The sequence below is a fragment of the Notechis scutatus genome, chromosome 2 (genome assembly GCF_049901735.1).
Source record: "Notechis scutatus isolate UNSWTSFEM ecotype Mainland chromosome 2, rNotScu1.2, whole genome shotgun sequence".
NCBI classification, from domain to species: Eukaryota; Metazoa; Chordata; class Lepidosauria; order Squamata; family Elapidae; genus Notechis; species Notechis scutatus.
In genome coordinates, this window is record NC_142010.1 from 66,649,709 (window position 1) to 66,674,085 (window position 24,377).

Genomic DNA, 24,377 nt, shown 5'->3' on the forward strand with positions numbered 1-24,377 from the left:
CTAGCTTGATTTTTACACATTCACCCAATATAAGCCCTACCCCCCCCCAAATAAGCCCTAATGGACAGGTAAAAAATAAGCTAGGGTGGGAATGGGGGAATGGAGCTGCCCTACCTTTGGACAGTTGTAGCCAGGCCTCCCATACCCCAACACCTGCCTTGCCGGCCCATTTCTTCTACAGCTGGCAAGGCTGGCAAGGCTTTCCTGAAGGCCTCTGTAGCTGGTAACAAAGCTCTGGATCAATCCGGAGCTCTGTTACCAGCTGCAGAGGCCTTCAGGAAAGCCTTTCCAGCCACAGAAGTTCCTGAAGGCCTCTGACAGAGAAAAGGAGCCAGAGGCGATATGTGCAAGTGAGGTTAATCAGTGGGTGACTTCCCCTGAAAATAAGACCTGGTGCCTTTTTGGTGGCAAAAAAATATAAGACAGGGTCTTATTTTTGGGGAAACACGGTATTTGACAGCAGAATGGGAGAATTGTATTTTACCTTATCTTGATTTCTTTCAATGTGGGAGAAGTCAAAAGCCTAGTCAATGCAAACTAGGCTTTTAAAATTGTAGAAAGAGGTTGGTCTGCAGTTTCTTCAACTAGATATCCAACAATCCAAACCACCAAGTGGAAGCTGCCCAGACAGGAACTTGCACGGCTTGGTTGGAAAGATGCATAACTGCCATAGAGTCATTCCTCCCAGCATTTTCTGTGTTGATCCAAACAAGTCTTACTCACCAGGATTTAATTTTAGGTCACCTGATTAACAACAGTCTTTGCGGGCAGTTCCCACTTAAACATTCTCACTATTTCCACCTTAAAAAACTAGTCCTTGGATTTATCTCCTGAGGAGTTTCTTCACCTGCCTGGATGTGCTCAGTCAGCCTTGAAGAATTTTATTCCCCTCTCCCTGCGTTTCCTTAGGAACCACATGCCAAAGCCAATCTATTTTACCCTTTTTATGATTTGAAGGCCACTTCTCATAATCAGTGTCCTTAAGTTATTTATAGCAGATATAAAACATGAAAAGCACCACTTAAAAAGACAAATATTGGGGGCAGGTGCACCTCAATGCATTTCAAACATGGTCCACCACTGTGAAACTGGCCCACTTCAAATATAAACTATTGCCTGGATTTTCATTTTCTCCTATTGGCCTGAGCTCTCCTTTTTTTTCCAGCTAGCTTGGCTCCTTTAATTACGATTGACCTTTGAGTCTTCCTGGTACCAGGGTGATATATACCAAAATACAACTTTATAGCCAACCATCACTATGATGGATTATGAACATGCAGTGGCTGATCTCAAACAGCAGACCACTGATTTAGAACTGCAAATGGACATTCTTGTGCTACCCAAAAAGCACCTTTCTGGGGCACACTTTTCCCAACTAGCTAGGTATCTTAGTTGCATAATGATCCCAAAATTTAGAAGGGCTTTATTCTTGACCAGATTTAATGCCCTCCCAACAGCCAGTACTAAAAGGAGAGGCCTCACTTAAATGGTAGAATATATTATTCTGTAATGTCCCCTCTAGGCAGGAATTGTTATCTCCATTCTTTATCCTGGTCCTATTGACTTATTTTAAGTTATTATCAGATCAGTCTGCCTTTATTTCCCTGACCACAGGTAAGTACTGTTTCGTAGTTTTTACAGTATGGCATAGTATGTCTTCTAATTCTCTTTAGATGTTTTAGAAGAAATATGTTTCCCTCTTTATTCTAATTGTGAATTTTGTGTTTTATTTGATGGCCTATGACTGAATAAAGATTGACTGATTGATTGATTGATTGATTGATTGGGACAGATAGTGGGATGGGGGAGTTCAAAGCAAAAGTTATATTTTTAAAGTTACCTAACGCGTACCTTCTGTAAGACTTGGTTTGTTGCAAAGGGACAGTGGATGACCCACACAGGATATGAGCACCTCAAGGAAGACTTGTTTCCTAGTTGTCATAAAATATTTTGCAAGACATGGACCAAAGAAGTGAGCTATCTTCTAAGATCACAGATGTTTATAAAGCTGATCTGATAGTAGTAGTTCTTTAAGGCAACTTGATTTCTAATCATCTAGAGTGATGCTTTCTTTTGCTGTTTTGGCACCTGTTTTAATCCTACTTCTGCCACCCTTTCTCTCCCTCTTCACTAGCAGGGTTTTAGGAAAACAGAAACAAATCCTCACAAATCTGAACAAGAGAACCTGAGGCCAGAAGCTTCATACTTCTTACTCTGTAATAAACAAAGCATTTCTTATGAAGCCGGATTCTCAGATTAAATACATCTTGTACAATGAATAACTTGATTCTAACAGATATTAACAGATAAGTTGATTAAATGAGTTAACTGGTTGATTATATTTCTGTTCTAATTTTTCCACAAAGAATAGATACAGGTCTCTCCACCCATCCCTACACCATTTTGAGAGGGTGATAATTTGAGAAATAATGACAATCCTGAAGTCAGGATAGTGCTTCATAAATAGACTTTAAATCTGTCCTGCTGGGTCCATGGCACAACTCATTGGTTATTCTGAAGGGAAGAGGCAAACCTGGATGTCCTCAGTTCCAATCTGACATTTTAACTTCTACATTTACAAGGTTCTCTGTAGCTAGTGGTTTGACTTAATTAAATTTTTATTTTATTTTTATTTTATTTTTATTATGTGCTATTGGGTTAGAAATGATCTGTAAATAAGGGGTGCAGCCAGGTCTTATTTAACCCATCATCCCCTTTTCTCTTTGTCAGGGGATGCATTTATGAACAAAGCTTGAGAAGTTCCAGAACAGATACCAGCTTATTCCATCCACCATGATCCTGGAGAGAATTATCTGGATCTGGATCACCTTCTGTACTGCATCTGTTAGATCCCTGGCAGGGAATAGCTGGAAGCAGGCAGCTGCCAGTCCCATCATCCAGCACAAACCATTTGTTGTGGTGTGGAATATACCCACAGTCAGATGTCAAGAGCATTTTGGGATCAGATTACCTCTGGATGTCTATGGCATTGTGGAGAACAAAGGCAATGTGTTCCGTGGACAAAATATGACTATTTTCTACAAAAACAAGTTTGGACTGTATCCCTACATATCTCCACAGGGTGACTGGCATAATGGGGGGATCCCTCAGAAGGTTAATTTGAAGAAACATCTAGAGAAAACCACTAAGGAAATCACAGAACTTTTGAACAATAACTTCCAAGGTCTGGCAGTAGTAGACTGGGAGGAATGGCGACCTCTCTGGAGACGAAACTGGGCGCCCAAAATGGTTTATAGGGAGGCCTCTAAACAATGGGTGAGGAAAAGATTTCGTGGACTCTCTCCTGAGGAGCAAACTCACTTAGCTAAGGTAGAGTTTGAAGAGGCCGCACGGGTGCTGATGGAGACTACTCTAGCTCTGGGAAAGAAGATGAGGCCACATGGTTTCTGGGGCTTCTACAGGTTTCCTGATTGCTTCAATAAATGGGGGAAAGAGGAGAACTATACTGGCCAATGTAATCCGAAGGAGGTCCTGTGGAATGATCAACTCATGTGGTTGTGGAAAATCTCCTCAGCCCTCTATCCCAGTATCTACCTTCCGCTGAAAGTACCAGCTTTGTACCGCCAGCATTATATACATCACCGTCTCGGAGAGGCATTTCGTGTGGCACATTTCGGCACAGAGCATCCCCTTCCCGTGTTACCATATTCCAGGGTTTCCTACAGGCATTCTTCAAAGTATCTAACTGAGGTAAGTACCCTGGGGCGCTCAGAGAAGCGGGGTAAGGATAGTCCATGGATTGCAGAAAATACTTACATCTACTATTCAGCTGGAAAACATTTTTTGAGCTGTATTCACTTCTATAGTACATGATTCCTTTGTTGCATTTATCTCACTTTTTTCCCAAAGTACTTCTGAATGGCATATATAGTTTCCCCATCCACAAAGTCTACTGTCAGCCCTGTACTGCATTCTTCCAATTATCTTTGGATGGATTAAATGTGGGAGAAACTTCCTGCTTCATGGCTATTCAGTAAACAGTGTTTCAGCCTTGAGTCATCAATTGCATTAAAAATATCATGTATAAAAATGGAACTGTGTAAGGTTCATTCATTAATTTTGCAGATTATTGTTTTCATAGAAAGAAAAAAGTTACTAATTAACACAACAGTGTAGAGACAAACTGCATCTTTTCTGAACAGGCTAAACCGAGTAATTAAGTAAAAGGAGTTTGCTCTTGTTAAGATTTTTATTCTGATTATTGTGCTATTCAATGTTGTAGATTTTCCTGAAATTTTTGAATTGGAACTTTTTTTTAAAGAAAAGAATTCTATGGGAAATGTTCAGTTTACATTGAAAAAAATCTCATATAAATATAACACTGTGCATAATGGAAAATTTTGTATTCATAATAGGAAATTTTTACAGAAAATATTTTTCCATACCATTATTGTTATGTAAAGTATTACCGGGTAGTTTAATTTATTTTGGTGTTCCAAAAATGTGTACACAGAACTAAAAAATTATTATTGCTTGGATTATAGATATTCACTTGGTCTTTGGTGCAGTGGTCAAACAAATCTGTCAGGCTCTTCAGCCATGAGAACACATGCAAGATTTTTTTGACCAGTGAATTCAATGGAACACAAGTGTCTCTCAAAGAATAATAAAGGCTCTGGCTGGCTATATGACTTATCCTAGGCTGGTGATCCTCCAGCTTGTTTTAGAGTCCAATACCCAATTATGCTAGCTGAAGCCCAGTTCATATCATTACTCTTCTAACTCGTAAGTACCGATTTGGGGTATCTGTATGGAAAAAGATCACGCTACACCTCTAGATCTCTGAAAATAGATCTTTACGCTCCATTGAAACCAGTGTAATAGAGACTTTATATCACTAAAATTATAACGTGAACACCTCATACAGAGTCCCAAAAGTGCTTTTTCCAGAGGCAACTGGTCTTTGTTTCTTCTTTGAAGAAATTTTGCTTCTCATCCAAGAAGTGAAACATTTTCAAAGAAAACAGGAAGTCCAGTTGCCTCTTGAAAAAGCACCTTTGGGACAACCATGACCTGAATGACTGAGAATATCCATAGAGATCTCATACAGAGCTACTCACTATCCGCTATCGTGTCCTGCCATTCTTTTGGAAGGGGAAGGAGGAAGGAAGGCTTGCTGGCATTTTTCACATGGTTTTGCTTTTGCTGTAACTGCTTGGGAATTAGGGAGGGGGATTCAGAGATGGAGCAGACCCCCTCCTAGCCAGTTCAAGCCTGGTTCCAAGGCCATCATGCTCTGAGAGTGAACTGTTATCTGCCTAGCACCTCAGCATTCTCAAAACAATCTTGCAGCATCACATTGGCTGCGGGTGGATTGGTCAGAGGGGGTTGGGTTTGGGGAACTGGGAGAATTGCTTTGTGCTCTGTGGGGGTTTTTCAGATTCCACCTGACTTTACTGCAACCATTTTCTCTCAGTAAAAGTTCTTTTGTTGCAACTTAATGGAATCAAGAGCTTTGCTTTCTTGAGGGACCAGCTGGGGCAGGTCCTTACATTTTCTCTTCTTTCTTTTGTTTGATTCAGGCTGACCTGATAAATACAATTGGAGAAAGTGCAGCACTTGGCAGTGCTGGGGTTGTACTCTGGGGCGACCTCTCCTACTCCAGGTCACTTGTGAGTATTTCTGAAACATTTGTATGCTCCACTGTGAACACAAAACAGGTCCATATTCCTCTGTGCCAGTGGCATTCCTAGCAGCTATTGGGAAGATTCTATCCAGCTTTAAACTCTGGTTTAGGCAAGATATTGTAGATTCATGAAGTAATATGTTTTCCCAACAGTGAGGTTTCACTAATTCTCTATAATTCTTTCATGGTTGGGTCTTCTTAGAGGACATTGTTCATATATTTGTGCAAATAGCCCCAAACCTGTAACATTTTCAGTTTGAGCGGACCTAATAAAATATATAAAACCAATTCGTGTTTAGAAAAAAAAAAAGGGAAACATTGCCTTCATCTATTGCAGTATTAGAACATACAATGATCAAACAAAAATTATAGGAGGTTGAAGCAATATTTTATATATAACATAAATCAAATTATGGAATTTTCTACTGCAATATATAATGTTGACTGCCAAGCTGGATGTTTTTAAATCAAATTCATGGAAGAAAAGACTATTAAACAATATTCATGTATGTACTGCCTTCCAATAATAATGGCTTAGTACCTTTCCATGCTAATTGCTGATAACCAGGTATGGAAAATGCTAATGTGATCCATGTTCTGCTTATGAGTAGAAGTCGCTGAGTTGTCTCTCTAGCAACACAATGCTGGAATGGATGGTTCTCTTGGCCTGATCCACTTGGTGCTTCTTGAGTTCTTCAAAATCCAAATCCTAATTCTGATCTTATGTTCTCCAGGAGAGCTGCAAGAGTCTTCACCGTTACATCACCACTACACTGGGACCTTACGTTGCTAATGTGACTACAGCAGCAAACAGATGTAGTCGCCAGCTGTGTCATGGGAATGGACGTTGTGTGAGACGCGACCTGAGTGAATTAGGAGCCTTTCTCCATCTGGACCCTCAGCTACGGGAAGGGGACCTTGGGATGACAGATTTTCAAGAACAAAATGTGTCAATGCAAGATCGTTTTCAGTGTCAATGCTATCTAAAGTGGGCGGGCACCCACTGTGAGAGGCCACAGACAATAGAGTCCTTTGAGATGCCAAAACCTAACCAAGCTTCACATTATAACAATGTATATGATGCAGTGTATGATGGTGACTTTGACTTGGGATCAAATATCTGTCCTACCTCAATTCATAGTAAAGAAACAGAAAGGTAACAATTCCTCCAAAGCAGCACTTTATTGAATAGGAATCTTGATTGGTTTTGTTTTAGGCAGTGAATGTTTCCTGATAACTTGAAGACAATGACAGAATTCTTGAATTATATTGGGATAATCATCTTTCTTTTACCTCATATTTTCTCTCTGTTGTCTTTACTTACATCTAATCTTAGCACGAACATCTTCTGGCATTATCTGTATCCTCATACAACATCTTAATCTTGCGCAGGTTCCTAAGGGACACAGGCTTAAGTCTTTTGCTGTACTTGTATTAGAATAAATTTAGCAGGGAATGTAGTTTAATTCTACTTTTCTGATGTTACTGGACATAACGAAGAGAGGATGGGAAAATGAATTGCCCAGTAAGATTGGTGTTCAGCCAGTTCATATTCTGTCTTTTCTCTTAATACCATGGCACAGAGTTGATGGATGCATGGTTCTCTGTATCACATCTGTTCTGTCATAATTATTTTTCCCTGTCTCTCTCTTTCACAAAAGCACATCTTATAATTGTATGCAAACATGGCAGGTTGAAAATACATCAACTCAGCCCGTTATCAGGTTGGATTTTTTATTTTTCTATTTATTGGGTTCACTTAACTGAGCACCTCATGCAAGACTTGGAGCTCTTTTGGTCATCTCACTACGTAGAGATGATCAAAAGGCCTCTGAGTCTTGCATGAGAAAGGACGTTCTATTTGTCAGCAAAAATTATAATAATCAGTTGCTAAAAAAATGCTCCTTCACACCTAGTGTCATGATGGGTGATTGAATACAGGACTGTATGAATTTGATCAGCATTTATTGATAGTATCATTTTAGGATTATCACTTGCACTTTGCGTTTGAGAGGAAAGAAAGAATTAAGTCTAAGTTAAATGCAATTATTTTGAAGCTGAAGCAGGTATATCAGTCCTGAGAATAGTTGCTCTTATTAACCTTTAAAGGAGAAACAAATAATTGCAAGCATCAACAAGATTCCCCTAAACCAAGAAAATAATGCAACAGTTGGAAAAAGGCTGCCAAAAGTGAAAGGACACAGTTGCCCCAATTTTCATCTGACCTCAAATAACTGCATACATTCTGTTTGGAGGTATGGTTCCTTCACCACTTGCCACTACTAAATAAATTGGAAGATGTGGGGGCTGAGCACAATGCTTAGTCTCTCTCATTGTATTTTCCAGAACCCAAGTGGAAAGATTTCTGCTGGAGATTATGGAAAGCTGCTGGTGGTCAGAGTCCCATAGACCTTAAAGGTTCCATGGACAAAGTTAATTCAATACAAGGCAGTTCCACATATTACAGTATGTTCTTTTGTGCTCAAGTATTTCCCTGAATATACTGACTGCTAGCTTTTGGCCTTGTACAACAAGAGATTAATCCCCTGAATGTCAAATCTCCAGAAAGTCTCCAGGCCTCTAAAGTAGATATAGAAATAAATTTGATTCATCAGTACATTAATGGACTTTCTAATTGTGGAAGGATACCATTGAATATGATCCATTGTGATCTTGGATTATAGTGTACTGTACATTTGTAGTCATTGGTACTGTATTTGTATGACTCTGGCCCCTATTAAAAGATTTACAGTAAATACTTTCTCTAAAACAATATATTCAACAGCCTTCTAAAAAGGACTATAAGCTGTAGCCTCAGACAAGAATGCATTTCTTTGTAACATGCAATATGAGAGACCTAATTTCCTGAATTCAAGTTAGGTTAAATCATAATTTACTATAATTGATTAAATAAACTACAATTGGCTGACTTCATACATCACCTTAAACTAAGTTCTAGTAAATTAAAACAATACATGAACTTGACCAATTTGCCTTTGTCTCCAGTCCCAAGATAGTTAAAATATGATGTTAAAAAAAATTGAATACTGGTATGCTTGAAATGGATCTAACATAAATAAACTGATATTCAAATAATTATTTCTATAAGTGAGGAACATTTTATTTATTATTGATTTAAAACATTATTATTCAGTTGCCTGTCTTATACAGAACTCTGAAGGGCTCCCAATCAAGAATTAAAACATAAAAACTCTATGAAAACTATTAAACACTAAAAATAAAAACCTGGTGCTATGTCAAAGGTCCAACATGCAGCCATCTCATCCTATCTCAGTGCTAGGGCTTGGAAAAACCAGATCTAACATGCTTTTTACAAGCTAGGAGGTTCGAGGTTTGTTAAACCTTTGGGGTAAGAGGGTTTTCTATAGGGCAGGGGCTGCCATGGAAGAGCCATGCTTCCTAGCTCCTTCCTATAAGGTAGCAATGTTTAAAGGAAGGGATTAGAAGAAGGCCCACCTATCTAATGTTGTTGGACTAGTAGATGCCTTTAGAGAAAAGTGTTTCCACAGATAACTTGGTGCTGTGCCATGTAGGGTCCTTAAAGGTAATAACTATCACCTTGAATTGCGCCCCCCCCCAGAAGAAAACGGAAGCCAGTGCAGCTCATGCAACAAGTAAATGCATAATCTAGAGACACTCATCACTGCGCATGCTGCTGCATTCTTTACCAGTTGTAGCTTCTAAGGCAGGGGTCTCCAACCTTGGCAACTTTAAGCCTGGGGGACTTCAATTCTGGGAGTTGAAGTCCTCCAGGCTTAAAGTTGCCAAGGTTGGAGACCCCTGTTCTAAGGGATCATGAAGGGCAACCCCATGTAGAGCACATTGTATAACCCAAATGGGAAGTGACAAAGACATGAGTGACGAGCCAGGCTTCTCAGTCCAGAAAAGGGTGCAATTGGTGCACCAGGTGAATCTATGCAAAGCCCCCCTCCCCAGGCACAGCTACCACCTGCTTGTCAAGAGGAGCCTGAATCTAGGAGGACCTTGAAATTGTGAACCAACTCAGTCTGGGGGCGTGCCTCTCCACCTCGAGTCACAAGATAACATATCATTTGGGCCTGGGGGGGTAGGCAAAACCTAGAGCCACTCCATCTTTCCAGGGTTGAGTCAAAGCCAGCTTCTTGCCATCCAGGCCAGTCAACCAGCACTGCCACAGCACCACCTGTCTGGATAGGTGCAAGGGATATGTAATTAGGTACTACTACAGTCATATCAGGGGCATTGAAGCATTTCTGGGTTTAAAGGATTGAACGGTAGCATCATCATTGCCCTGGGGGACACTCAGTTGGGCTTTTCTTTCATGTCCCTGATAATAAATGTTATTCGCATACTGATTCCCCATACTGTTATTCCCCATACTGATTCCCCATACTGATTATTATTATTATGTTATTCTGATGGATGACCTTGCTCAGTGGTTTCATGTAGTTTTTTTTTCAAAGTGGCAAAAGGTTCAAGCTGTGGAACATCCCACATTGTAGGATCCTAGAGCTCAACCTCTCTTTTTGTACCAACACCAACTGGAACCAGTAGGAGGAGAACCATCGTATCCCAGTGCCTCCCACTCCCAACCCCTGAAGCCGGTCTCAAAGGATACCAAAGTCAACAGTATCAAAACCCTCTGAGAGGATCAGGAAGGCCAGAATGGTTTCATCACCCCATCTCAAGCCCTCCAAGTGTCATCACCAAGTGCAATCAGTGCTATTTCAATGCTGTGCCTTGATCTGAACCCAGACTGAAAAGAGTCCGGGTAATCAGTTTCATCCAGGGTTCTTTGTAGCTGGTCACCAACCACCTTCTCAACAGTCTTCCCTAAAAAGGAAAGACTGGAGACTGGATGAACGTTGTCTAATACTATTTGATCCAAGGATAGCCTGTTGAGAAGGGCGATGCACCACTGCCTCCTTCGGAGCATGAGGTACTACTACCTTCTGCAAAGAGGCATTAATCACTGCTTGGATCAAACCACACATGCCACCTCCTTGGAGGTCTTAAGCAACCAGAAGAGGCATGGGTCCATAACATAGATGGCCAAACTCACACTTGGCCCTGTCCACTTCCTCAAGAAGTCCCCTAGAACCATACATCTTGGGAACTCCACTGCTAGCCCAGATTTAGAATCCATGAATGTGGGCAGGGATGCTGCTACATTGCAGAGAATAAGGTAAGTGAATAGTAGTCCCCACTAATCCCTATGGATCAACCTCACAAAAAAAAAAGATCTCGTACTTGATGATGTCTGGGGCAGGGCCACTAATGTCCACCAGAGGCTCATGGAAGACAACCGCTACATAACCAACCTTGCCCTGAAGTCCCAGTTGGTTCCCACAATCAAAATCCCAATGGCATATTTCAGAGAGGGTAGCCCCGCTCTCTCCACACCAAAGCCAGTACCAGGCCAGGCCACAAATTGATGGTGTAATTTATATGTGGGGCCTTAGGAGACAGGGGAAGAGCCACAGCCAGGGGAATGGTCAGATAAGAGGCAATTTAGGCTGTAGAAGGAATGTGATTGTGGCAAACATCTCAGAAGGGACCCTCCCCTAGTTGCTTGGGCTGTAAAGACAATGGGGAAGAGAAATTTATTTTCAGGCTTGCAGGATTCTATTAATACCTTGCAATAAAATAGAAGTAGGTCATCTAGTTATGCTTCCTGTTTTGCAAGGCTGACACCATTGGTAGTGAAAAAGGGTAACTGCAGAACTGCCTAGATCCCAGTATAGTACAACAGAAAAACTGGTGGAAAGAAAAATATTCAAAAAAAAAAGTAAGACTATGGACAGACCACAAGTTGAGACTAGTCTCTTACAAATGATGTTATCTCAGAATTTGGAGGTGTATGCAAGAGAGAGAGAGAGAGGGGGGGAGGGAAGGAGGGAGGGAGGGAAGGAGGGAGGGAGGAGAAAGAGAGAGAGAGAGAGAGAGAGAGAGAGAGAGAGATTCAGACAGCTGGGGTAATCCAATATAAAAATATAACACAGTCACCAAACTTATTCATTGGAACATCTGTAAAATTATCATGGGTGAGTATTGAGAAATTGCTGTGGGAACACTGATTTGGAAATATAGTAAAAAAAATGAGCAGGTTCAAATATTGTGGGAATACCAAATACAAACTGATAAAGTCGTGGCTTATAACACACCAGGTTTAGCTGAGGTTGAAAAGAATAAAGTGTGAACAATTGATGTAGCAATACTAGAGGATAATAAAACATAAAGAACTGGAGAAGATTACAAAGTATCAAGATCTAAAAATATAAATTGAAAGATTATAGCATAAACCATCAGTGGTGGTGTGGTCCCAGTGGCTATTAGCATGCTAGTTGCCATAGCAAAATTTTTGAGTGGCATTTAGAAAATGTGCATTGACAAAATTTCCATCTGTCAATTGCAAAAGGCCACAATCCTTGGATCTGCAACTATTCTATGCCAATATAATTATGACATATGTTCTTTGGCTGCCCAAGAACAAGCCTTGCTGACCAATTAAATGAAAGCAAAAATTCAACATGTCAGCAACAACAGCCAATGTTGCTTATGCAACAAAAAAGATGAAACAGTGGATCAATGGCTGCAGCAAAATCTCACAGAGTGATAATCTACAGCATCATGATTGAGTTGACAAAATAATACATTGGAAATTTGCAAGAAATTTGGGTTTGATTGCAGCAAAAATGACTGGGAACATCAACTTGACAAAAGTTCTTGAAAATGAGCAAGTCAAGATCCTGTGGGACTGTCAGATTCAAACAGACATCACTATTGTGAAAAAGTCTGGTTTATTGTTATTGCAATACCATGTGATGCACAAATTGAGGAGAAAAAAGCTAGAAAAAATATCAAAATATCGTGATTTGCCATTTCAAGTTAAATGATTATGAAGGAAAAAACCAATGGTTATACCGATAGTAATAGGAGCCCTTGGACCAATACCCAAAGGGCTGCCGAGATATATGGAAAATTTGAACTTATTAGACCTGAATATCCTGATTTTGCAAAACAAACAAACCCACCATCCTTCTTGGATCTGCCCCTATACTCAAACACTACCTTAACCATTCTTAGGTCCTTGGTTAGGAGTTGAACTGTTAAGTTTTTACAGTCCCAGACTGTGAATCAAATTGAAAATTAACTATCATCATCATCATCATCATCCTTGTTTTAAAGTGTGCTGTGCAGAATTCCAGAGACTTGCTGCTATAATGCTCACTATTCCTTACTTCTGACGAATTTTTGTTCAGACCGTATTGGGGAAGAAAGTTGCAACTTTCTTATTACTCTAACCTGAGTTCCCATGTTTTCTCATTTTCCCTTTCCATTTAGCATTTACTGTCCATAGGGAATTGCTTCTCACATCCGCCATTTTATTTATCTTCCTCTTCTTTTCTCCTTCTCTTTTCTATCAGCTTTCCAATATTTGCTGTAGCCTTATATAGTTCATGGTCTCTCCACCCAGCTTTTCTTTTCTGGCTCTATCCATAGATCCTCCTTGGGCTCTCTTATTGCTATTTTAAGCCCAAGCAGCTGACCTGATAGGCAGAAGCCTATGTTTACTTCCCTATCTGTTTCCAAAGGACCTGATAGGCCTCACACAGCAGCTTCTAAAAACTTGCCACCACTTTGAGCTACCTGCAGGACAGCAGTAGAAAAAGAAGTTGGTCTATAGGATGTCCGGTGAAATTGGAGAAGGTATGGTCTGTTTTGTAGAGCACATACCGTATATTTATAATGCCAAAGGGATGGCCTCCCTACCTTCTAGCTCCTTGGTGTGTGAAGCTGTATAACTCGAAGAGGAAGGCTGTTAACCTGTTGCCCTAGGAAGGGCGAAAAATTGTCCAGGGGAATCGTTTCTAATATTTTTCCTCAGTCAAAGTATAATGGTCAAACATCCCATGTTGATTGTTAATAGCAAAGAAACCTATGGTATGCAGATAAATATGTGAAGGAAAGAGAACTTGGACTGATTTATACAATTTTGTTCAGATAAATGTGTTGCTATTACTGTGCAAATAAACAGTTATTATATTGCATGGGTAGTTATTTCTTAAATATTTGTTTGAAGTTCCTGCAGCTCAGTTATAAATAATGCATTATTATAAATTTCTAGAGCAGGTAATTGAGAATGCTGATTCCCTTTTTCGTTATGTTGTTATGTGTTATGTTATGTTTTAGGGTTGTTCTGTTCTGTTACAGATCCTGCATTATTGCAAATTTCTATAGAATAGTGGCAGGCAACTGAAATCCTGATTCCTTTGTGGCTCTCCAGACACCCTTTCAGTTATCATTGCCAAAAGTCAGTGCTAACATTTACCCCTTCTGAAATAGAAGGTATGTAGATAGATAGGGTAAGTCCTAAAAAAGAAAAAGAAAAAAGCTTAGCATCGTTTAAAAAAAAAAACACTTGCCTTCAAACTGCAAACCAGGTAACATTATTCCTCCGATCTTTGGTACTCTTCCCTTCCAAAAATATCTAAGAAAAGTAATGCAGCCTGTATGACTGGTACTCATTTATAGCCTTATCAAACATTAGCCTTGTGAGGCTAATCCTTGTTTAAAGGCATACAAGTTGATGATCACAACATGAAGTGAATTTCATAGTTCGATTGTATACCACAGAAAGCAGCTTTGTGAACTGTTCCACATGATGTGGCCTAATTCATATGTATTAGTGCTTACCCAAATGATATAATTTTGTCTAAACTCATGTACCATTTACTCAATTATTAATTTTTCTTCAGGAAGCTGTAACAGTTCTAAAACTCTATTTTTCTCTTATAATTAATTTTGTGTTTTTAAGATATATTGTTATTACAGTGAGAACACTTCCTGCCGTATCTTACTTCGGGATCTTTTAAATCACTCTTTATTATTACCGGATGGCTTGGCACTTATTGTATGTAGCTTGTCCTTTTGGCTACATGTCCTGGGCAAGCATTCCTTATTGTCATTGTTCTAAGATTAAGGCAGTCCCGTACAGTCCTGTAATTCTCTTTCACCATCTTGGAATCTTTAAAATGGTAAAACTCATTTTCTGTTCCCCTTTCTAAATTCCAACTTAAGCCACTTACCCCTTGCCAAGTTAACTTTGTGTAGAGCTGTGGTAATAATATTCAAGGGCTGCTTTCACAAAAGATGTGTTTTATAACCAAGCAGCAGAAAGCATTACTTTTCCGTCCACCCTTTAGGCCCAAGGGGTAGGAAGGGATCCCTGCCTTCTAAACTGCTCTTTAAGGTGCAATTATGCTGTCAGTGTGTCCATTGTGCCCTTCAAAAACATGATCCCAAATTGAGAACCAAGATCGAGCTGCCAGGAAACTTGTCCCGCCCAGAGATCAGTTGCCAGCTTGGCAACCATTTGCTCCATTAACAACTGTCTCCCTGGCAGAGGTTCAGCAGGCAGAGCTTTCATTTAGACATCCCCACACGCCACCTCCTGAAATCTATTGTTGTGACAACCACAGCCTAATGTGTCGGGAGTGAAAGAACTGTGCTAAAGAGAAGTTCAGCTAAAGCATCCAGTTGCATCTGTCAACAGTTTTGCAGACTGACAGATTTTCCCCAACTCTCTCCAAAGGGGAGACGAGACAGTACCATCACCGGCTGCTGCCAACAATAATGTGGCAATGAAAAGACAGAGGATTTAAGTCCCTGTCTGGCTGGCTGTCTGCCTTTGGAGCTAAATCCACTGCACTCTTCGCCCTGCCCCACTGTGGAGAGAATTTGGTCCAATAAAATTGCATTCATCCTTTGCCTGTACCAAGAGGCTCCACAGGGCAACGTAATAAGGCAAATACTATTCTGATGACTCTGATAACAGGAACCAGATTGTGGCTCTTTTCCTGGTGTGAAAGGAGACTCTACAGAACAGGGGGCACAGTACAGTAAAGGATACTAATCACGATAGAAGGTGCTAGCATCAATAGAAGGGGGCAGGATTGAAGTGTTTACACAGGAATGCAGGATTTAGGGTCATTGGCCACTCAGGTCATTCCACACAGAGGCCCACAGCTTCAGTTTAAATAAAATTGTATTTTATATTGCATTTGCTTTGTGATGTTGCATGTTAAGGTGATCCTCCATATGCTGTCAGTTGGCTTAGTAATACTCCATTCCAAGAAAGTTAATCTCTTTTTATTGAAAGGTGAAAAGATTTTAGAAACATTAGCAATAATTGAATAAACGGATGAATTTGGTGGTTTTTTCCCCACCTCTCAATTGGTTAGAAGCTGCAGGAAGCAAGCAGGAAAATGAAAAAAAAGGACGAGTCCCTGTTTAAAAAGGGCAACAACACCCCCCCCCCCCCAGGGTAGAAAAATACCCATCCGGACTTCAGAGCACAAGGAGACTGAATTGGCAGCCAGTTCTGGAAGACTGGTTGCCACTCGCCTGCCAAATGCCCCCTTTTTTCCTTTTGCAGAAACCCAGGTGAATGAGTCCGCTTCCTCTGACAGGGAGCTTATTGAACACAATGAGATGGAGGACATCAACCTGCACACAGTGGAATCTATTAGTGACCTGCACTATGCCTCCATCAGAAGTGAGGACCCCAAGGCTTCCGAAGGTAATCAAATAAATGAATGTTTTCAAGATTGGAGCTTATCCTTTGCCTTTCATTGTTTGAACTGTTTCTGGTAAGCTTGCATTGACCGAAGCAGATGGCTAGAGAGCTCTGGGATAGTCCCCTGATCAAAAATCTATTACGGTTTTCTTCCATTTCTGTTTTTCTTTCTCCTTCTTCTGCAGGAAACAGCCAGTCACAGGCCACTACTCCAGGGCCTCCACATAAGGCTTCCTTCAAGCATTTCTCTTTCCCAAATGAAGATAACTCGGCCTTTTCCCCAGCCCAGAATTTCCCCCTTCTCTCTTTCACCTGCTGCCCTTGCTTCAGACCTGCTTGTTGTCCTACTGCCTTCATTGCTCTCCTTGGATTGCTTGTTATGACCAGTCTTGGCTTAGCAACACTGGCTGTGTACCTGAGCGGTAAGTCTGGAGCTCAAGAGAGTGTCTAATTTATATTCACCATAGGGACAAAATCATTTTCATTGAGTATTTCCTCTTGAAATCTAACCAAGCAGAAGTTTTGATGGGAATTCATTATATGCCACAAAGGTCCTTCTGGATAAGTTAGAGAAAAATGTAGTTTTTGAATACCCCACTGCTTTTAATCACACTGCTTCTCTTTTAACTCTTTTTTTCAAAGTGTAGCTGCTGCTATAACATTTATTCATTCATATTCAATATGTGAAGCTGTATTTTAGTTTACATTGTCGTGTAATGATCTGAAATATACAGTTATACTTTGGCTTGCCTGTTACATAAATCACAAAACAGAAGGTCAAGTTTAGCCAGGTGCCTTCTTTGCAACTATACTATGGTTGCATGCTTTTGTACGCCCCTTTCTACCACCAGGCAAGAAAGAAATTAAAACAACAACAAACATCAGAAGTTCTGGGTTTTCTTATCTGGGTCAGCCCTCTGGATTACACCAATTTAGGAAGGCTTTCAGAATGCCAGCTTACCGGTACATATCTGTATAACACTTAGAGCAGTTTACCAGCTTGCTTTTAATAAAACAATTGTTGTCTAAACTGCGAAACCAGGTTCACATGACACAATAAACCCTAAGATGATTTGTTCAGATCTTGTGGTGCTCCCTGATGGGATGCCTTCTTGTAATTTTGGAATGAAAGTATCATCCCAGAGACCAACTATTTTTACTACTACCAAGGAACCATTTTCTGATTTGGAAATTTTTCTCGTCTCTTTTTCTCTAGATATGAGGTAACACAATTGGTGGGATATGGGGAAGGTATAGAACAGTAGTCATTGTTTTAAAAAAAATCATTTGAACAAATGATCAAATTAACTTTTATTATTTAATTTTAAAAGAATTGTAAACAGTTCCTTAAAATTACAATTCAGGTTTAATTCTTCAGAGTATTCTAGCTCTCACAGTAAGATTACAAAATATTTGTAGACGTCTAATCCTTTCTTCATAATAAATATCCATTCCTAACCCTGTTGCTTTGACAGAGGATTTCCCTGTGATTAGTCTGAGCCTCCCTCAGAACTGTCCTTTCACCGACCTACACTTCTCAAATCTTCCTTTGCTCTCTCTGAATTTAACTGGGGAAGGTTACTATTTTTTTGCATCAGTTTTAATAACCAGTTGCAAGTTTAACTTAGCATGTTAATATACCCATTGTGGTGTCCAAACCTTAAGTTCAAAAGCTTTCTTCTGCCAATCCAACCTCTTGGGGTTTATTCAGGAAACCCATCTGCAAAATGAGCACTGTACTTAGTCAAAACGAGGGAAAGTGGAATATTTCTTCCCAGAATATTAAATAGCTTAATGTTGAATTAGTCAGCTTCCTTGAGCTTGGGATGACCCAATCCCTCTCAACACTAGCCAAGCAGAGTGACATTTTGAGATAAGAAATGGCTGGCTGCTCTATGGTCACCACAGCACTCTCAATAAGTCCTCTTCAGTCTCCCATCCCCCAAGTATGTATATCTTGTTGGCATGGGAAGGCATTTGTTTCATATACCTAGCTGAGTCTATTCTACCTTCCACACCAAGATGTAAGGTAGGTTTGGATTTCAGCTTATCTCTGCTGATCAGCTTTATCAGCGCAGAGACAAGGGAGTTGTAATGCAAAATTTGCTAATGGGATAGGGATCTAAATGTAAAGATTGGGAGGTTTAGATATATCAGTGTGACATGCATTCGTATGAAAATGGTGCAGGAAGAGAAGCCCTACAAACATCCTATATTAATCATGTGATTTCTCTTCTATTTAGTCTTACAGCGTGAGTCACTCCGTAATCTTGCCCAGTGGCTGGAGTCTCAAGAGGAGGCCATCCGGCAAATGAGAGCTGTGAGCTTACAGATATGGAGGCAGCTAAATGCCAGTGAGGTGGAGGTCCAGACCTGACCTGAGCCAGAGAATTCCATCCTCTCCTTTTGGGGAGGCTCAGTTCCAGAGCAGAAGAGTGGAAGCCAACTCATTGCTTTGCCAGTTTTTTAAAAAAATGGAGCATGGTGGCTTGGATGATCTGATCTCCAGAGCCAAAAGCAGTCATATGGAAGCACTGAAGGGCCTTCTAGCTGCTGCAATCTGTAGAACTACAGGGCCACTTGAGATTGTCCAGGGAGGACACCGTGGGGCACATACCTGACCAAGAATCCTATTAGGCAGGCTTCCAGCAGCATAAGACATGCTTTGTTTCCAATTGCAATATTTTAAGAGCTACTATGAGCACCTTTTTTCAAAATGCACTGCTCAATTTGATATGTATTTTTTTAAATAAAAATGTTGCACACGGGGGTATGTTTGAAGAATTATAATAAAAAAACCTAGACTTCTTTGATCTTCAGGTTTTGCTGAAAAGGGGGTTCCATCTATAGAAAAGAGACCATTAGAATGTAAAGAACAAGTCTTGGGCACAGAATCCAGTTATTATCTTGGGTTTATGAAAGGGGGGGGGGGCGCGAAGCATTTGCTAGCAGCCCTGAAAACTTTCTTCAGATAATTCAGTTGTTAAGTATAACAGAAATCAGATACACAAAGCTATTTCCTACGTTATGCCTGGCTCTCCACAAGTCAAAATAGGGATAGGGATAATCCTGTAGCTCAAACCAAAATTATGAATATGTACAGATTATAAATTTCCTACCACCAAACTTAAAACCATTTTTTTTTAAAAAAATTACAGAATGCCCATTAGAAAAATGCCTGTGGCCACCCTTTTGTTGAGCAATGCTAATTTTTCTTTGGAAGCAGAAGGGGATGGTGACAAGCTATTCCTTTTCTGAAATTAGGCTAGGTTGATCCACACAGCAACATCTTCCCTCTCCTGCTGCCCTTGAAAGTGAAAGAAGGGATGGCAATGCAAAAATCACACCCCTCCACTGCCTACCTTCAGCAATGGGGCTAGACAAATAGCTGCAATGTGGATTACACTTACAGGACAATGATTGGAGGATTCCTTCCCCCCCCTCCTGATTGCTCAGCTGAGCATGCCTGCAGACAATGTAATTGGACACCAAATGGGGGAAAACCCGCAGCAACACTATTATATCCGAAGAGCCAAATTTTTGTGCAAACACTATTCCTTCAAAGTCATTCTGCTGTGCTCCTGAAGGAAGAAAGCATGCAGGGAACAGTAACATTGACCAGGCTTGCTAGAGAGAGACAAAGTGGATGGAATTGTTCCACCAGCAAAACTGCAATCACTCTGTGGTTCGAACCTTTCCTGATCTCTTTCCTTCACACTGTCACACACCTCCCCAAGCAGCCAGGGGTGGCATTAGTGGGAAGATCCCAACTGCTACAGGCCTCTTCACCTGATGGCTGCTAGTGGGAGATGGCTTCTCAGCCAAACTCTTATGTGGCTACAGCACCATGGTATTGTAGTTGTGCTTTTTTAACCTGTGCTTCTTAGAGAGAATATAATAGCAATAAGCACGTAGACTTATATACTGCTTTATAGTGCTTTACAGCCCTCTCAAAGTGGTTTACAGGGTCAGCATATTACCCCCAACGATCTAGGTCCTTATTTTACCCACCTCAGAAGGATGGAAGGCTGAGTCAACCTTGAGCCTGGTGGGATTCGATCTGCCAAATTGCAGTAGGAGTAGCTTGCAGTACTGCACTCTAACTACTGCCCCACCGAGGCTCCTGATGGTGGGAAGAACTGGAAGTGGAGGCAAAGCCCACCCTCCCTGCCTCATAGCCTTGTGCTGTGGGTGAGGGGCAGAGGGCCCATCAGAGATGCTGCTTCTTGCTCTCTCACAGATAGTACCATACTGTAATAGATAGAGCCCCTAGAGCAGGGGTGTCAAACTTGTGTCGTCACGGCAGCATCATGTGACATATCGCAACTCCCCCCCTTCGCTAAACCAGGCGTGGGCATGGCCAGTGCATGATGCCAAGGGCCGCGACTTTGACAGCCCTCCCCTACAGCATATCTTTGTCTTCTGCCGCAGGACCCAAAAGAGAGAGAAGCCTTGGAAGCCTTCTTCTCCACTGGGGAAATAGTTCTGCTATCTGCTTGCCAGTAAGTGTTCCCATTGGTAAGCAGAAAAGATATATATATACAAGAGATGTCCAGTCTCTCAGGAGTCAAATTAGAAAAGGTCACCAAGACATAAGGCTCAGCAGCTACACAAGCAAAGTTGCAATGGGCCAACCAGTGACCATTGGATCTCCAACTTTTGTTGACTTTTCTCCAATGTGACCTAGAATGGCTCCATGGCAGATCTCATTGGAAAACATCCCTTTCCTTTGGGAACACCTTGGACTGGCTTCAATCTGGTTCAGTGGTAGTCTGGCAAGAAGATGGAGACTCCACAGTGGAGTCATGTTTTCAGCAAATGGCAATTAGGTGTCTTCAAGTTAGGGTAAGGAGATGGTGTGGGAGATCTGTGCTGTTCAAAATGTGATGTAAGAATATGCAGACAACTTATAAGAAGCAAGGAGCTGCATATGCATTTGAAAGAGGATACTCTCTACCCTTGCTGAAGATGAATCTCCAGCTGCAAAAGGCATTGTGAGTGAGGTCAAGGTACTTGGGGAGGACACTTGCTAACCCTTGGATGACCTTGGCAGAACTTGAAAGGCTACATCTTGGTAATTTGGAAGGGATGCCACCAGGGTTGTACATGGGGCAAGGAAAAAGCTAGCCACAGAAGGCTGTCATAAAGGACTTGCATGTTGTTGGCAAAATTACATGCAGGTAACTATGAAATCATCAAGAGCTGGCCCTGACTCAGGGGAGGCTTTGCTTTGATTTTTTTTCTTTCTTTTGAGCCTATCCAGGACTAAATTGTTATTTTTGCTTCAAAATCAATCTCTTTCTCTCTCTCAGTCCAACACACCTCAAAGGATCATTGTGAGGAAAATCAGGAGCATTAGGTATGTTTGCTGCCTTGAGTTATTTATAAAGTAATAAGGGAGGGATACATTTCTAATAAATAAATAAAATAAAAGTTGGCATTTATCAAGGAGACATTGAGAATATACAGGCATGTTTCTGATAGTCATCCTCCTGAAAAAAATAACAATTTATTCCCATAGCTAATTGCTCCTCATAGTCTAAAGTCCAGCAGATCAACACAATTTATCTTCTGAGAAAAACAGGCAAGGGAGGCAGCATATTAGACAAAAACCCAAATAGATTTTCTGAAAGAAAGAATCTTATTAACTTTGCTTTGCATACCACTTACATAAGCGCTACATTTGGGTTCCTTTGAATGAAGTTTTCTGAGAAGCATGGAGGTTTAGCACACTGCATATATGTGCATGCTCTGCGCAATCTCAGTGCTTCTAAAAAAACATATATCTTAGTACATCTCTACTAGTCAACTTTGCCTTAGACACAATGATTTTGACTGGGATAGGATACCGAACTGGAAATTATTTGGGATAAAGAACTGGGTACAAGGGAGTATAAGTATGCATCAGACATCTCCCTCAGCATCATACAAGTTCCCGTTCCATTTTATGTGATTTAAAAGCATATTTTAAAAATTCAACAGAAAGTGGGATGCCGTAGAACAAAGTTCTAGCACCGTATTTATTTATAGGACAACTTTTGAACTGCACAATGACTCAATGGGGTGTCAGAGAATAGGTTGGGGGATGACAGAAGATTCACTTTTGGGCATATAGGTTTAGGTGACTGATCATGTTAACCAATGCAGCCATTTTGTAAACAGACTAAAGTCCCAGGGTCACCATTTTTCTCAGTATGTACACCAGACACTCAAAATTACAATTGTGCCCCCAACTCAGAAAGGTTGCCTAGCCCAATATCCGAACATTGTGTTATTGTATCTGCAAAAGCCAGCTGGCAAAATTTAAAGTGACAAGTTAGCCAAAAATGAAGTAGTCACAAGGTGAAACACCACTGCCACAGCATTATGGGGGTTTTTTCTCTCCCACTCCAAAATGAATAATAAAAACAAAACTAAATCAATTGTGGTGTCAAAGGCCTGCTGCTTTTTTTTTTAACCAGACCACAAACCAGAGAGCTTCCTCACAACAGAGTCGATTCTTCCTATCTGGAGGAATGCTCAGGCCTACCAAACACAAGGAAATGACTTTTTTCAGCGTGAGGCCTAGCTTTGTTTGGATTCTCCTTTTGTCATCCAAACAGAGCAGTTTCCCATTAAAAATAAATAAGAAAGTGAGGAGCAAAGCTGACTCCCAAAGAGCAGGAAGAAAACAACAAATGGTGATAAATAGGATACAAGAATTTGGCCAACAATGTTAACCAACTGGGTCAACAGAGAAGAGGTATAATTTCTGCATGTGCTATCAAGCCTAACTTTTAATCATCTACACTGATCTCTAAAGTACATTTCATCCTTCCCACAGCAAAAACACCAGAGGGGAAAATCCCAAGGCACCCAACCTCAATCTAGTCCTTTCGCAGCCTCCATTTTGGATGCTGCTGTTGATAACTTTATCCTAAAACCACCTTCTGCACCCAAGTCCTCACTGGGAAAATTCACAACTGCAGGAGGCAAAGGGAAAAGTTTCAGTCTTTGATTAATACATTCAGCAATGGAGATAGGGGGAAAGGGGTTAAAAAATTACTGGCTTAAAAAAAGCAGCAGGGGTGAGAGAAAAATCTCCCCACCACCTAACCTCGCTTAAATTTTTGGTTAAAAAAATAAAAATGGCGCCTGCCCATTGTCATCCCACCATAATTCAAACATCCAAGACATTTAAATATTATTCTGTACATATATAAAAGCCCCCGAAGAAAGGTGTGGGGGGGTATTGAGGGGGACAGGGCCCAAGCCCAATTTTTCAATGGGTTGAGGCCATGTGGGGGCTTCTGCCTCAGGATCTCTCCACACTTGCAAGCTTCACAGTGGTCCAGGTCTGTCGTAGTTCATTGGCTTCTATGGAAGGCAGGAAGAAGAGAAGGAATCAAGTCCTCAGAGAACATCAGCTCGCTTATCTCGAACACGGCTCCTTGCTTTCGTTCGGGCTTTGAAGGCAGCTGAATTATACAGGTGCTAGGGCAGCCAGAAGTAGAAGAGACATACGTCACAATTTAGCTCAGAAAACTGACAATTAAGAACCATTCAGTGGTTACAAATCATGGTCTAAGTCTACCAGGCCTAAAGTAATTTCTGTGTTGTTGTAGTGACACTGAACCTCTTTACATCTTGTAAGGACATTCCCCATAATTAATATAATTCTGAACCAAACAAAGAACAGGAAGAGGTTCTGTAACAAGTAAGGACAGAGTAGCCCCGCTAGAACAGCACAAAGATGTTTAGATCAAACATTTTCCTTGATTTTTTCAACTAATATGGGTTCCATGAAGCCTAGGGGTGGTAGTGGGGGCTTACAAACTAAAAACAATCATAAAAAAGGCATATGAAGACACTCAAAATTAGTTGGCAGCTGAGGACACCAATTAAAATACTACTATGTTACCTAAAGACAAACTCTGCCCTAAAGCCCAAGGGAACAGTCAGACTTGCCAAATCTAACAAAAGGGCAAGAGGACAAAGTGATCAAAATCCTAGGGTGAAGCAGTTCCAGAGGAACAGAAACTTCTGGAACATTCAGAAGCAAGGCACAAAGGTTCCTTCTCCATTTTGCCCCCAATTCCTGGTTTCTTGAAATGAGAAGTGTTCTATTTTACACTAGCGTCTTTCCCTTTGAGGTGGACTTCTTAGTTCCCT

The 24,377-nt window shown here is 40.8% G+C and overlaps 3 protein-coding genes across 3 annotated transcripts in view; 2 read left to right on the forward strand and 1 right to left on the reverse strand.

The window, feature by feature from the left end:
* The window catches only part of HYAL3 (hyaluronidase 3), a 28,906-nt gene extending 21,965 nt beyond the window's left edge, over positions 1–6,941 (forward strand). Inside the window, exons 2-4 of the mRNA XM_087954977.1 lie at positions 2,731–3,711; positions 5,544–5,633; positions 6,382–6,941. Coding sequence (XP_087811103.1) covers positions 2,794–3,711; positions 5,544–5,633; positions 6,382–6,807 — 1,434 coding nt within the window. The 5' untranslated portion in view covers positions 2,731–2,793 and the 3' untranslated portion in view covers positions 6,808–6,941. The remainder of the gene's footprint in view (positions 1–2,730; positions 3,712–5,543; positions 5,634–6,381) is intronic.
* Positions 6,942–13,214: 6,273 nt separating this feature from the next.
* Positions 13,215–19,366, forward strand: LSMEM2 (leucine rich single-pass membrane protein 2). The gene is made up of 4 exons (XM_087954978.1): positions 13,215–13,357; positions 16,086–16,229; positions 16,412–16,648; positions 18,470–19,366. The coding sequence occupies exons 1-4, from the start codon at positions 13,336–13,338 to the stop codon at positions 18,601–18,603; spliced, it is 537 nt and encodes a 178-aa protein (XP_087811104.1). The 5' UTR covers positions 13,215–13,335; the 3' UTR covers positions 18,604–19,366.
* Positions 17,513–24,377, reverse strand: part of IFRD2 (interferon related developmental regulator 2) — a 28,362-nt gene continuing 21,497 nt past the window's right edge. The window contains exon 12 of the mRNA XM_026673290.2: positions 17,513–23,699. Within this exon, the coding sequence (XP_026529075.1) occupies positions 23,619–23,699 (81 nt within the window). The 3' untranslated portion in view covers positions 17,513–23,618. The remainder of the gene's footprint in view (positions 23,700–24,377) is intronic.

What these genes read in the sequence shown, in the direction of transcription:
- LSMEM2 (XM_087954978.1), top strand. Translation starts at nt 13,336, where the DNA reads ATGTCCGGTGAAATTGGAGAAG. An exon ending in GTCCGGTGAAATTGGAGAAG is followed by an intron (nt 13,358 to 16,085) that starts GTATGGTCTGTT and finishes TTCCTTTTGCAG; the next exon opens with AAACCCAGGTGAATGAGTCC. An exon ending in GGACCCCAAGGCTTCCGAAG is followed by an intron (nt 16,230 to 16,411) that starts GTAATCAAATAA and finishes CTTCTTCTGCAG; the next exon opens with GAAACAGCCAGTCACAGGCC.